This window comes from Austrofundulus limnaeus, unplaced genomic scaffold (assembly GCF_001266775.1).
Source record: "Austrofundulus limnaeus strain Quisiro unplaced genomic scaffold, Austrofundulus_limnaeus-1.0 Scaffold64, whole genome shotgun sequence".
Taxonomy (NCBI): domain Eukaryota; kingdom Metazoa; phylum Chordata; class Actinopteri; order Cyprinodontiformes; family Rivulidae; genus Austrofundulus; species Austrofundulus limnaeus.
Window position 1 is genome coordinate 689,675 of NW_013952466.1, and position 13,394 is coordinate 703,068.

General features: G+C 37.9%; 1 protein-coding gene across 2 annotated transcripts in view; it reads right to left on the reverse strand.

Moving 5' to 3' along the window:
• adgrd2 (adhesion G protein-coupled receptor D2) overlaps positions 1-13,394 on the reverse strand; it is an 86,655-nt gene that overhangs the window by 6,984 nt on the left and 66,277 nt on the right. The window contains exons 20-24 of one of the 2 annotated variants that reach the window (XM_014009973.1): positions 7,766-7,807; positions 7,608-7,661; positions 7,111-7,258; positions 1,635-1,693; positions 1,513-1,543 (exon numbers count right to left, since the gene is read on the reverse strand). In XM_014009973.1, coding sequence (XP_013865427.1) covers positions 1,513-1,543; positions 1,635-1,693; positions 7,111-7,258; positions 7,608-7,661; positions 7,766-7,807 — 334 coding nt within the window. Of the gene's footprint in view, positions 1-85; positions 1,544-1,634; positions 1,694-7,110; positions 7,259-7,607; positions 7,662-7,765; positions 7,808-13,394 lie in introns of those variants that run through there. The other variant, XM_014009972.1, reaches the window with a different exon arrangement.

Genomic DNA, 13,394 nt, shown 5'->3' on the forward strand with positions numbered 1-13,394 from the left:
CTAAATAATTGATGTAATTGATTTAACGGCACAATAATTTATTTGTCAAACTTCTTTTTGACCCTATAATTTATTTTAATTTGCCAGTTATATATTTATACATTTATTTCCAATAATGATAGGTTCTGTCCTCCATACATGTGTTGGTKCATCGCTGCAATGAGCCAACACATGATGACATGAAAATGACATCCAGCCTAATAATATTACCTGATCATTGGTGCTCGCAGGAGAAGAGGAGGCCATGATGAATCAGGGTGTGGATGTTTGCTCCCACCTCTGCTGCCACTGTCAGTCTGGTGGTCAGCTTCAGGATTACAAAACTGCAGAATTGACCACCAAGTGGTGGTCTGTGTTGAGCTGTCAGTCGTGATTCTACACCTCCTGTCATCTGAGGCCAGGTGGTCTTACTTTATTTAGTGTTAAAATAGCAGACTATACTCTGCTCTACTCAAAGCAATTTTATTGTTCATCATCTGCCTGTTTAATTAAATAATACAACATATAAAAGTTTTACTTTATAAAGAAAAACAAATGGAATAATAAAATAACAAGCACATCCATTATAATTGAGGTCATAGTTCAGGTTAGGGATGAGTCTATGACATCATTGTTTTCAAAATGTTTCGTTTAGGCCCAATGGGAATGTAATGGAGGCATTTCTAGATCTTCTCACTCTGGATTCCAGTAAAAAACATTCAGTGGTTTCTAAAAATCTGTTTGTGTGTGGARAAAAGGCTCAAACAATTAAAAGCCATTGCATATCCACAAAACTCTGTTTCTGTGTTCACGAGGTTTGACCTCAGRCAGGCCAGAAAGATGGCAGCCCATCCTGAGCCTGGTTCTGCTGAATGGGTTAGACAAAGTGCAGATTTAACACAGTCTGAGGGCTTCCTTGGAAAGATAACTTGTTGATTTTATTTACCCTTTGAACTCATTTACAGCAAGTAGCTAAGGGYAAATTAATGAAAGTGTATTTTGCAAAATATGTTATTAGTCATTGAAATTAGGCGTTCTACAGAAACATGATAAGCTGTCCTGAGAACAACAAGAACAGTTAAAAAAAACTAATGAAAGTTTAAATAAATGAAGGTATTTTGCAAGCAGCTATGCTGATCTATGATATGTGTGAGAGCGATTAGGGCCTCCTTTACAGAAAAACTGTCAAAACATGTTTTTGACATCAAAGTGGAATCAAATGTTTACAGATTAATCCAAATTAAACGACAGAGAAATGGAAGGATTATGGGACATGAGATGAGATATCTGATAAATTATTCACTAAAAACTCTACATCCTGTTTGTATCGTGTCATTTCTGACTTCTTTCTGTTTTAGGCAATTCATAGCTAGTTTTTATTTTTGATACACACGGTTTCTTCAAATTTTTTTGTTTTTGTAGTTTTAATTTCTTTTGCACATTGTAATACTACAGCACATTTCATTCAGCAATGAAATTATGGTTTTTGTGGGGCTTCTGTGAGCTCCCAACAGATCCAAGACAGCATCATACCTGAAGGCTTGAAGCCTGTCAGCTGCACCACCTGAAACAGGAAGATAATCACATAAAAACCCACGTTAAACACATGTGCAGGTGGAGTCATGGAATAATGATAGAGCATACATGTTACTCACTTGGTTTCCTGATACTTGTTTCAAAGAAAAACGCACAAAACTCTCTTTTCTGAAACTTTCTGAAAGAAATAAAAGGAGAAAACAAACAACTGAATTGAAGATCTGTGTTTCAGGATCCACACATTTGTTTATGCAAGGTCAAATCAAGTGAGACAAAGTCAAGCTCAGTACAAAACAAAGAAAGCTTTATAAAACTCACAGAAAACAAAAAAATACTAACAATCTGAACAACAAAGGCAGTTTATGAGAATTTTTAGTTTGAATTATTTCACTTTAGTTGGCAGATTTGCTTTGTCAGTTCTTCTGATGTTTACAACATGGCTGCTGTTTAGTGAAGACTTTACTMGTTCAACTGCTGCTTCTGTGGGTTTTCTGAGTACTTGGTTTCCTCCCACAGTTCAAAACCATACATGTCAGGATAACTAGGAATTTTAAATTGTCCTTAGATGTGACTTTGCAAATGYTTGGTCCTTTTGGCAGTGGCCTGTACAGGGTCTCTTAAAAAGTTGTTAAAATAAATCCATTGGACTTCTTTTCTGTAGCTGATATTTAGATTCATACTTGAAGAGTTTTTCATTTCAAAAGTTTCATGTTCCAATTTTAAAGCTGAATGGAATGACACATTTATGCAAGATAAAACTGACCCAGACCATCGGGGAAAATAAACTCTGGTCCATTTAAAGTGGACCAAATGTGTAAGATGTGAATATGCTATGTTTTAGAAAAATAAAAAACAAAACCTCCTTTGTCTAGACGGTACCTTTTAGGTTTAGCTCCCTTGAACTATGAATGAATTAGCAAATACAGAAAATGCACACATTCACAAGTGTCCTCATACAGGTAGTTCTAAACAATGAACCATTTAACCCTAATTTTATGTCAGTCTGATATTTTGCAGCAGCATCTGCTGTCTAATGTTCAGCTCTCATTTTTATTGACAAGTTTCAGTGCAGGCGATAATTCTTTATAGCAGAACAACCTTTAAAAGGCTTTCATAAGCCCTTGATCAGGCCAGCCTTCTCTAGAATGTCAGTTACTCCCTTCTTGTGCTGATGGTACGAGCTGTGCAGAAACTTGTCCTTCACTTAGCAGTGTGTGAAAGATTTTCAGTATTGCAAATTTCCTTTTTGTGGTTGGAATAAATAGAAGCTACTGTATGTTCTGAACACCAAAGAAAAAGCAAAAATTCACAGTTTTGAACCAAAATCATCTTACGTTGAGAAAAACATGTTATGACTGTCAGTTTCATGTGATATTGTGAAATCTAGTGAAATGTGTAAGCACTCAGAGATGTGTTAGATGAAGATGACTATCAGATAATATCACTTAAAATTTAGTTCATTGTGAGTAAAACTGYTTGAGGTATTGCCATTTTTGTGCCGGCTAATGTCAATTAGTAATGGCAATGTTGAATTAGGTTGAATCCAAATGTTAATAATTTGTACAAATACAGGCAATCAAACAACACAATAAGTAGGTCATCTGGATGGGTTCTTCTTTAATGGARCGTTTCGTCTCTCCTTCAAAAGACTCCTTCAGTCTGAGGAGTTTCAGGTAAACTCAACTTTCTGAGCACAGCCTCCACATGGTGGACAAACAGGTTTAACAATGAATATCACTATTTAATTAAAAAATATGGAGCTTAAAACRGAGGGAGTCATCAAGCAAGAACTCAAGATATTTTTATGTGTGAACCATCTCTATAACATTTCCTTCAAGTGTGGACACAGTGGGGATCATCTGAGGCAGCTTCTTGGTGTTTGCAAACATTAGTTTAGTCTTGTAGCAATGAGTACCAATTTTAGCTGCAGGAGTGTTTGCTGGACCACTTCAAAAGCTCTTGAATTCCTCCTTATTCTAACTTCACCAGCCCCTCTTTCACCACTTTTTTGTTTGGTGTTTAAAAGCAGCTGGATTTGATTCCTTCAAAGTGCTTCAAGCCCCGCCCCCTTACTGTTTCCAGATTGGTCCACTCCTGTTTGAGAGAGGGGCTTATGTTTTCTAGCAATGCAGACAAATGTCATGTACTATTTACAGGGTTCATGCAGGTTAGAGGTAGACCTTTTAAGACCATTAAGAATAACATTTAAGACCAAACCGAGGCATTAACAGATACATTCAAATGGTCCCAGAAATTTTAACATWGACATCTTTTATTGCTTTCAATTTAGCCATTAAAGAATATTTAATTTTAAAACAAGAACACTAATTTATTTTAATGAAATGGTCATATCTATCTAACCACTGGCACAGTGGCTCAGTTCATTGAGCTGATGCCTCTCAGCAAGAAGGTGGCCGGTTCAAATCTCGGCCTGGAGACCTTTCTGGGTACAGTTTGCATGTTCTCTCCGTGCATGTGTGAGTTTTCTCCGGGTACTTCGACTTCCTCCCACGGACCAAAAACATGACTGTTAGGATAACTGATAACTCCAAATTGTGCCTAGGTGAGAGTGTGAATGGTTGTTTGTCTCTATGTGGCCGTGTGATGGACTTGGTACCTATCCAGCATGTCCCCTGCCCCTCGCACTAGGGGCACCAGTGACACCTGTGACCCTGAAAGGAAGAAGCTGTCAATGGATGCATTATGGGTCATATCTATGAGACCTTCATATCGACTGCTGTGGACCGTGTAGTGGTCACCTTAAAGGGAATAAACAATAAACTGTCTTTGACCTTAGGCCTACGGGCCCTTTAAGACAGACAGAACTCTGTTCCAGTTAAACCGAATTTAAGCCATAAAGGTAATCTTAACCTTAAAGAGATATTCTCTTTTTCTTAATCAGATAATAAACAGAATAATCTTAATTATTTTTTTTATTTATTTTTCTTTCAACTAAGAGTTCTTATGCATTTGATAATTAGAGACAATGTTTATCAAAGTTGCTTGGAGCGTCTGTTGTAAAGTGGTTAGGGGAGTCGTCCTTGAACCGGAAGGTTGCCGGTTCGATCCCCGTCCAGTCAACTAAGTCGTTGTGTCCATGGGCAAGACACCTTGCCTACTGATGGTGGTCAGAGGYTCCGGTGGCACTTGTGTATGGCAGTTTCGCTTCTGTCAGTGAGCCCCAGGGCAGCTGTGGCTACAATTGTAGTTTGCCATCATCAGTGTGTGAATGGATGAATGTCTGTAGTGTGAAGTGCTTTAATTGTCCTGAATGGATAGAAAGGCACTATATAAGTGCAGTCCATTTACCATTTACATGAGGAAGGAGGACAGATCCTGTCCCTCTCATTGTGATTTAGTTATTTTATGGATTTTTCTGTTGAAATATCTTACTTAACTAAACTAATTGTTTTGGTTTAAGTTTTACTATGAAACATCAATGTTTTATTTGTCTGAATCATATTGCAAATGTCTTGYGTTGAAATAATTCATTCTTTCAGTGTTGGAGRGCTAATGTCAACATGACATGTGCWGCTGTGCAGATGGCCAAAAATCTGTGTTTAGTTTCAMACTGGCGATGGGCAGTCTCTGAACTAACATTTCTAATCTCACTGTTTACTAATTTATCAAACTGAGGGCAGACCTGGGAACCTTTCCCTTTTAGTGACTAAGAACTGGTCCGACCCTTAGTAAAAAGACACACTTTCTGTACCCCAACACGGAAGCAGCTGTGTTCTCTTCGCGGGGAAACAACGCTTTGGCTGTGAAATTCGGCCCATTCGCCAACAGAGAATCTCCGCAGCCGGGACATTGCRAACACATGGCGTGTCTCACAAAACACGAGCTTAAAAGTTCCACAAGTAACTTGTTTTTAAACCTTCCCCTGGGAAGGAATTTTATTTTGAAAAGGGATCCAGTTTTGCCTTGCCTCTACCCTGCGGCTTGACGCAGAACCAGACTGGCGCTGGAAGGGAACATGCCRGGAAATGTTTACAGCCAAGTAAGCAACCTGAGGGATTCCTACTGAACTTGTCTACTTTCCTACTGCCTGAACCGTTGAGGGATGACTCTCATCYTCAAGGGAAAAGTTGGCTGTTCTGAGTGTACTCCTGGTTCTGGCTTAGTCCGAGTGAAAGACACTTTGCCTTTCTGGTTAAACCCACTTTCTTTAAAATAAAGTTAAAAGAACAAATCTCACCTTCCTCCTTTTCTTAAACTATCTGCCTTGCCAAAACCTAAGTTTTGGCAAGGCAGGTAGTTAATTTGTCATATTAAAAATTAATTAAGCTCGGACGCATTCTTATTGTTGTTAATTCTTAAACTTTATAGGAAAATTGATTGTCCACAATAAAATTGTTCACTCATAATTAGTTTGATTTATGTAAATAAACGATCTCGTTTGTTGCTGGATCAAATCCAATTCACTGAGTTGAATCACTTATTGTGTGTTATTCCCATTTGCACAAAGGAGGRATTTCCTTAATAAGCCAAGAACACTTGATAAATATTTTCCCTATAACTTTAATTATAAGAGGTGTAAGTACTCTTACAACCACTTCCAACCAAGTGCAAAAATCACTGATATCAAGCCAAGTCTTATTGAAAACACACTTTCCTATGTTCAAAGGACAAGRAGCAGACATGACTGAACAACTTTGTTATTTGGGCAAGTGAACAAGCTCGTATGCAGGGGGTTGTAGCGACAAAGAGGTCAAAAACYTGCAAGTAAACTGTTCCGTCAGCTGTAGTAGTTTAACCATGTACCATGACTGGTAGCAAACGTAGCATCTCATGAAGACAGACCAAGTCAGTCTCTGATTACTGTGCTTTACTCTGTTTATTTACAGTACGCAACCAATGCTTCTTGAGAATGATCAAAAGTAAAATAATAATAATAATAATAAGACTTGTCAAAATGAAATTTAAGAACTTAGATGAAAATCTAGGCACTTTTAGGCCTAAAATTTAGATTTTTGAATTTTAGACTTTTTTTTACTTTTTAAAACCCTGGATGAACCCTGTTTTCAATTAAAATATGTCAACAACAGAAGACTTGTTCATCCAGCCTTACATGTTGGACTCAGAGTCTGACCCAGAACAAGAGGACAATTAAGATGAGGAAATTGTAGTTGGTAAGCCCAGACCTTATATGGTAATTCTCTTGCAGATTATTGGACGTACTYGTTCAGAAAATGTAATAGAAAATYGAGAAAACTGAATGGGCTGAAAATTTGACTCAAACAGAATATAAAGATATCTATGCAGAACCAGAAGYGACTAAGTTKAACTTTTCTGCATTCACAGAGCCTCCAAGTACACAACAAAATATTTAACAGCTAAAAAAGTGGATTTTGCAGGACATGTCCATTTTATAACAACACAAAGAAAATTTCAGAGCAGAAATACAGGTAGGCTTGACTTGAATTGACTGTGTGCAAGACAAAAAACCCCCACTGTTATTAATATGAAAAGTTGAATCCTTGTAAACAATTGACACATAAACACAAGTTAAGTGATTAATTTGCTAAAAACACATTTTGACTGTTAAACAATTACCCTGAGCTAGAAACTGGATAACAACTAGTCACACTGTACCATTTTTGATGACTAATGATGTGGAGGTGGAACAGGTGGGTCCAGAAGTCTCACTTGTCTCTGGGCTGGATGGAGTTGGTGGACTGCGGCTCCAGGAAGTAATCGGRGCCCTCTGGGAAGGCAGGAAGCTGGTGGGCTGGGAGCAGTTCTGTCAACACACACCACAACCCAGTCATGGTTAGAGTTATGGTATGATTYTGGACTGGATGTGGCGCAGGGGCTGGTTACTGGAAAGTCACAGGTTTGATTCCCTGCCATGCTTATGTTTTGTTGTGTCCTTGGGAAAGACACCAATTGTCTAACTTCTCTCTGGGTGCTTACATAGCTGCCTGCCGCTCTGCCTAGGTGTATTGCACATGGGATTGGTTAAATGCAGAACACAATTTTTTGTCAATGTATGGGAACACACAATGATGACATCACACATTTCACATTCAATTACTGTAAATTTGGGGTGAGTTTGTTTCTATCACTGCTGTGTGCTTCTGTTTACTTACTGTAAAAGATAAGGCCTTTCTCTTTTCTCTGATTCTTTTTATGGCATTCCTCACCTAAATCAGACACATATTTTAAAACCATTTATTAGTCCAAAAAGTCTTACATGCTTTATAAAGAGACAAAGGCAACTGCTGACAATGACTTGAACATATCTTACCTCACTGTTGTAAACAGCATAGACTAAGAAGATGTAAAGGCCCTGTGAAGAGGAGAGAAACACACAAAAAAACATTAACAATGAGCAAAAGAGAACAAAAATATTGACAGTGTACTTTGTAACCTCAGACAAACTATGCTTTTATTCTTACAAAAAAATCATTTTTGCAAACTTGGTTCTATTAAGTTTTTTCTCCTTTAGAACAAGAAACTCAGTCAGATTCACAAAAGTTTTCTTTTTAAAGTCAGCCAAACTAAATCCAAAATTAATCCACTTAGTTTGAATAAAAGACAAAACCTCTATCAAAAATATATATTTTAAAATAGTCTTTTTTTCTCAGAAACTAAAATTTGTTGACCTTGAGTATGCCTGAATATTGAAATACAGCAATAAAGTGGTGGCTTCACCCAGCTAACAAAGTAAGTACAGTAAACACTGCTAACAAAGTCTTGCAACAGAAATGTCACCAAGATTGGAACTAAACTAGTTTTTACGTGGGTTGTAGAAGAAACAGGCCAAATATTTAGACAAATTGCTAAGCTGTTCTCAGAAACTTGCTGCCATATAAACATGCAAAACATGCTCTCATGTGATGTTCAGCTACTTACAAAAAAATCATAACATTTTTAGAACATAATGRTACTACTGAAGTATATTTCAATGCTTATGTGATTTATACAACCATGGAATATTTAAAAACAATACTCTCAAAAGTCTTGAGCATGTTAGCCATCAGAGAGTACATTTTGGACCACAGACTCCCACTGAACTATTTTGTCAGTACGACTAAATTGCTGTTTCACATTTTTAACCTACACATTCTCACTCCCATGTCGTCACATATTGACGCTTTTCCAAAGTCCCCTCTACGTCAGATTTTGACGCGCCGGGTACCCCCCTCGCGTCAGTCCTTGACGCCCGCGGCTTTTCCGGGTTGCGCCACCAGGGGTCTTTGGGTCGGGGGTCTGAGGTTAACATGAGGGATCAGGATTAATGGTTAAGTTTAGGTACTGGGATCAGGGGTAGGATGTCCATGGTGAATATTAGGTAATTTCAGGCTTTGGAACATGTTGACGTGAATTTCCTACATTTTCTAAAAATGGTTAATTTTAGGTACTAGGGTCAGGGACAGGATGTCTAAAGTGAACAAAGGTAATTTAAGGCTTCGAAACGGTAGTTTTTGCGCTTTTTCTACACTTTCTGAAAATATGACAACAGATTTCGCCCCATCTCGTCAGTAACTGACGTGACGGGGGTACCCGGCGCGTCAAAATCGGACGTAGAGGGAACCTTGGAAAAGCGTCAATATGTGACGACATGGGAGTGAGAATGGGTTGTTTTAACAGGCTAACCTTGCTGGCCTTGAGTCTTGCTCAGTCTGTAAACAAATTGAAACTGATTGACATAAAGCCAATTCTTTTTAGCAAACTATTCAGAAGGCACATATTTATCTACTATGAGGATTGCAATCATTAAAAAAAATCTAAAATCGTAAATAAACAAAACAGATAATTAATTAAGGGTTCAGGCATTTGTGCACATCTAAAACTTAAACTGTTTAGGTGATTTCAGGAGATCATCTAAGGTCTTGATGGTTTTGGCCACTTTATACCCTGACCTCTATTGGGTATATTCATTATATGTGAAATAAAATACACTGGATATAAATATATACCTGCTTTCTGTTTCGTTGATAGTGAGTCTTTGCCTCATGTGAAGGAATTGGAAGATGTTGTTCCTGTCTGTCGAGGTAAAGCTCTCAATTTACTGGTCTGTCTACATTTCAACCCTCACATATACGTAGTTATGCTTTATGATTAATGACCGAAATAATGAGATCCTGATACAAGCAGCTGAAAGCTTTCTCTGTTGGGTGTCTGGGTTCAGCCAGAAAAATAAGACGAAGAGCCCCAACATCCAAGGGTAGCTCAAAGTAGAGCCACTTCTCTTCTGCTTTGAAATAAGTCAGCTGAGAGGATTTAGGCAACTATGCCTCCCAAATGCCTATGTCTAGAAGTTTTCAGAAGTTGCTGGTGGGATCCTCTCTGACATGGAAAAGCCTTGGGATCACAAAGGAGGAGCAGGAAAGTGTCACCGGGGAGACGGATGTCTGAGTCTCCCTGCTGGACCTTAGCTCCACAAACTAAATGTGGATAAACAGCAGAAAATGGAGGGATGAAGGGAGGATGGCTGGATGGATGGATGGATGATGACGGAAGGGTGGATGGATGCATGGATGGATGGATGGATGGATGGATGGATGAATGGATGTATGGATGGATGGAGTGCTGATGGATGGATGGATGAATGGATGGATAGGTGGATGATGGATGGGTGGATGATGGATGGGTGGATGGATGGATGATGGATGGATGGATGGATGATGGAAGGATGGATGGATGGAGTGATGATGGATGGATAAATGGATCATGGATGGATGGATGGATGGATGGATGGATGGATGGATGATGGATGGATGTGTGAACTGCATATTTGGCCATTTTAAAAGAAAACTTGATTAACAGCAGAACAAGCCTGACAATAACGTGTTTTTCTGATTTTTTTCTACATTTCAGGCCTACTATGCATTATAGTGGTTGTTGCCTGGCAACACTTTTGCTTTGCTGGGCTGTAAAAGTGTTGAAACATAACAGAAAAAGCAAGAAATAGAAACAAAAAGAGAGTGCTCATATTGTAAACTAACTTTTCAGCTGAGTAGATGCACTTGTTGACACTCGATTTCATTGAAAGTTTTATTAATTTTTTTTAATAAACTGCATTGTCAGTCACTGATTAGTTCGTCTGACTTCCTCTGCTGATGAAGTTGGCCTTGCTTGTGGTAWAATCATAAGGTTCAGTTCTTGGTTCGACATTATTCAATAGTTATATTATTCCACTTGTATAAGTCATTAAGAAATATAACTTAAAAATGTAGAAACATTCATAAGGTTCCTCAGAAGTCTAAGTCTTGTTGGTTGAATTTTGAACACTTTAAAATAATTTGTGTTACAGCTTCTTTTCCTAAAATCACCCCAAACTTGCTGCAAACATCCCAAATCCATCTTTTTTTCCATGAGCTGTATTTGAACTCTCCTTATACAAGAAGACACCCAAGGCTACAACACTGTATGTTTGAATTATGTCATTGGTAGATAATAAGTATATAAAAAAAATCTTGTCCAACGTGTACAGTGGGTGGCTTGGCCCAGTGGTAGGGAAGTCATCTTTCAATTGAGGGGTCAAGGTTTCAGCCCCCAGTCCCTGCAGCGCACCAAAGTGTATTTGCTCAGTTATATTACCAAGTTTTCATCATTTGTATTTTTTTTGTGTATTTAGTATAAGCACTTTGAAGATTCTGTTCTTATTCTAAGCATGTGTAGCATCAAGGAACCCCTTCTTTTATAATCTTTAACCTATTTTCATCTTTACAGCTACAGCTTTGTGTAAAAAAATAATTTTCTTATGACTAAATCTCTGATACTGTTCAGATAGGTTGTTTTCTGAGGCTTCACACACTTGGAATATCTTTTCAGTAGAGACAAGTAGAGTGAAGGACAAGTAAAGTGTTCTTAAACTTTTTATACTAAGAAGAGAAACGATTTATGCAGGAATGAAATGGGTTCTTTTAGTTTGGGAATTTGTAAAAATCTGTAGAAAAAAGAATGTTGATGATTTATGCTTTAATTTTCAAAAATTAGTCAAGTATTATTTTATTGACAACCGCTGGCTATTTATTTATTTATTTATTTATTTATTTATTTATTTATTTATTTATTTATTTATTTATTTATTTGTCATTGCAGTAGACAGTCCAGTGATCCTGCTAACAGAAGCTCTTTGAACAGAAAAAGATAAGACTTCTGTGTTGGTGCTCAAGTTCCTGACCTTGTAAAATTTTGATTGACAAAATTTTGACGTCTTTCCACTTTAGATAAAACAGAGGAACCCTGGCTCTTTGCCCACTTGTTTTTATCAGTGTCTTTGTCTTTGTTTTCTGTGCTGGTCCCTTGTCCTCATCTTCCCTAAAAGTGTTTAATTTTTGCTTAGGTTGAACACATTTTTTGTGTAGARATATTTTGCAAAGTCCAGCAGTAGAAAATCTAGAAAAAGTAAAGTTGTAACAAAGTACAAATACTTTGTTACTGTACTTGAGCTCATCTGTCCGTCCGTTTTCTTCCTCTTATCTGGGGTCAGGTCTTGGGGTCAGCAGCCTAAGCAGAGAGACCCAGACCTCCCTCTCCCCAGCCAATTGGGCCAGCTCATATGAGGGAATCCCAGGGTGTTCCCAGGCCATCTGAGAGACATAGTCCACCTCAACTGGTTCCTCTCAACGTGGAGGAGCAGCGGCTCTACTCTTGAGTCCCTCCCGTATAACTGAGCTTCTTACCCTATCTCTAAGAAAGAGCCCAGACACCCTGCAGAGGAAACTCATTTCGGCCGCTTGAATTCACGATCTCGTTCTTTTGGTCACTACCCAAAGCTCGTGACCATAGATGAGGGTAGGAACGTTGACCGTGTTTAAACTGAACGCTTCACCTTTAGGCTCAGCTCTCTCTTCACCACAACCAATCGGTAAAGCACCCGCATCACTGCAGACACATTGATGRACTTAAGTAGAACTTAGTTCTACCATTCTACCACTTTATGAAACAGTATTGGTTCACTTAAAGTWAATGGTCAAGAACTTTAAAATGCATGGAATTCTGTGTATATTTCTACTAAGTAGAACAGTACTTAAGTAGAAACGAGTATTTTTTTCAGCTGACTTTTAACTTCTACTCCTTATATTTTTTAAAAAAAGGAAAATGTTGAAAGCCATTCTTTCCTTTCCTACTTTATGTTTGGCTTGTTTTTTATTCCAAAATTTAAAAAAATATATCCAGATACACATAATGGAGCCTCCTGGATATAGTGAGTTAACAGTCTTTGGATGATAAGTATAAATATATACAATTCTGACACCCAACTGGTTTGTCCTGATGCATCACACCTAGGTGACACAAATCACATCACACTCCAGCAGATCATAGCAGCTGTATGTCTAGTATGAAAATGACRGTGGTATATAAACTGTATGCAACTAAAACGGTTTGCATTGTGCATATTAAAATTTTCAACATTAACTTAAAATTAACTTAAGACCCGTTAAAGCAGAACTTGAAGAGGTGTGTTAGAGCAAGGAAACAAGTACAACATGCAGGATAGTGGCTCTCTGAGACCAGGATCAGACACTTCTGGTATATTATGACTGTAACAGTTTTGCTTCTAATAGAAAGAGCATTGAATTGCTACAAGTCAAATGTGCTACATGAAGAAAATTTAATTTGGTGTGTGTCATCTGCACTGCAATGCAGCTATACCAAAAATAACGTGACAGGACTTTCAATCATTTTATGAGGCAGTTTTTGGTTCACTTAAAATAAATGGTCAAGAACTTTAAAATGCATGAAATTCTAGGTACAAGTCACAGTTTTGGAGCTATGAAGATGAGCTCCAATAGCCTACCAGGTTAAGGGGGAAAAAGTTGTGACAGTCTAAGTGAAAAACAAGAATTTGAAAGATATCCTGGGACAAAGAAGTTAATGTGTTTTAACAAGTTGTTAATGGAAGAAAAAGAGCAGTATTTATT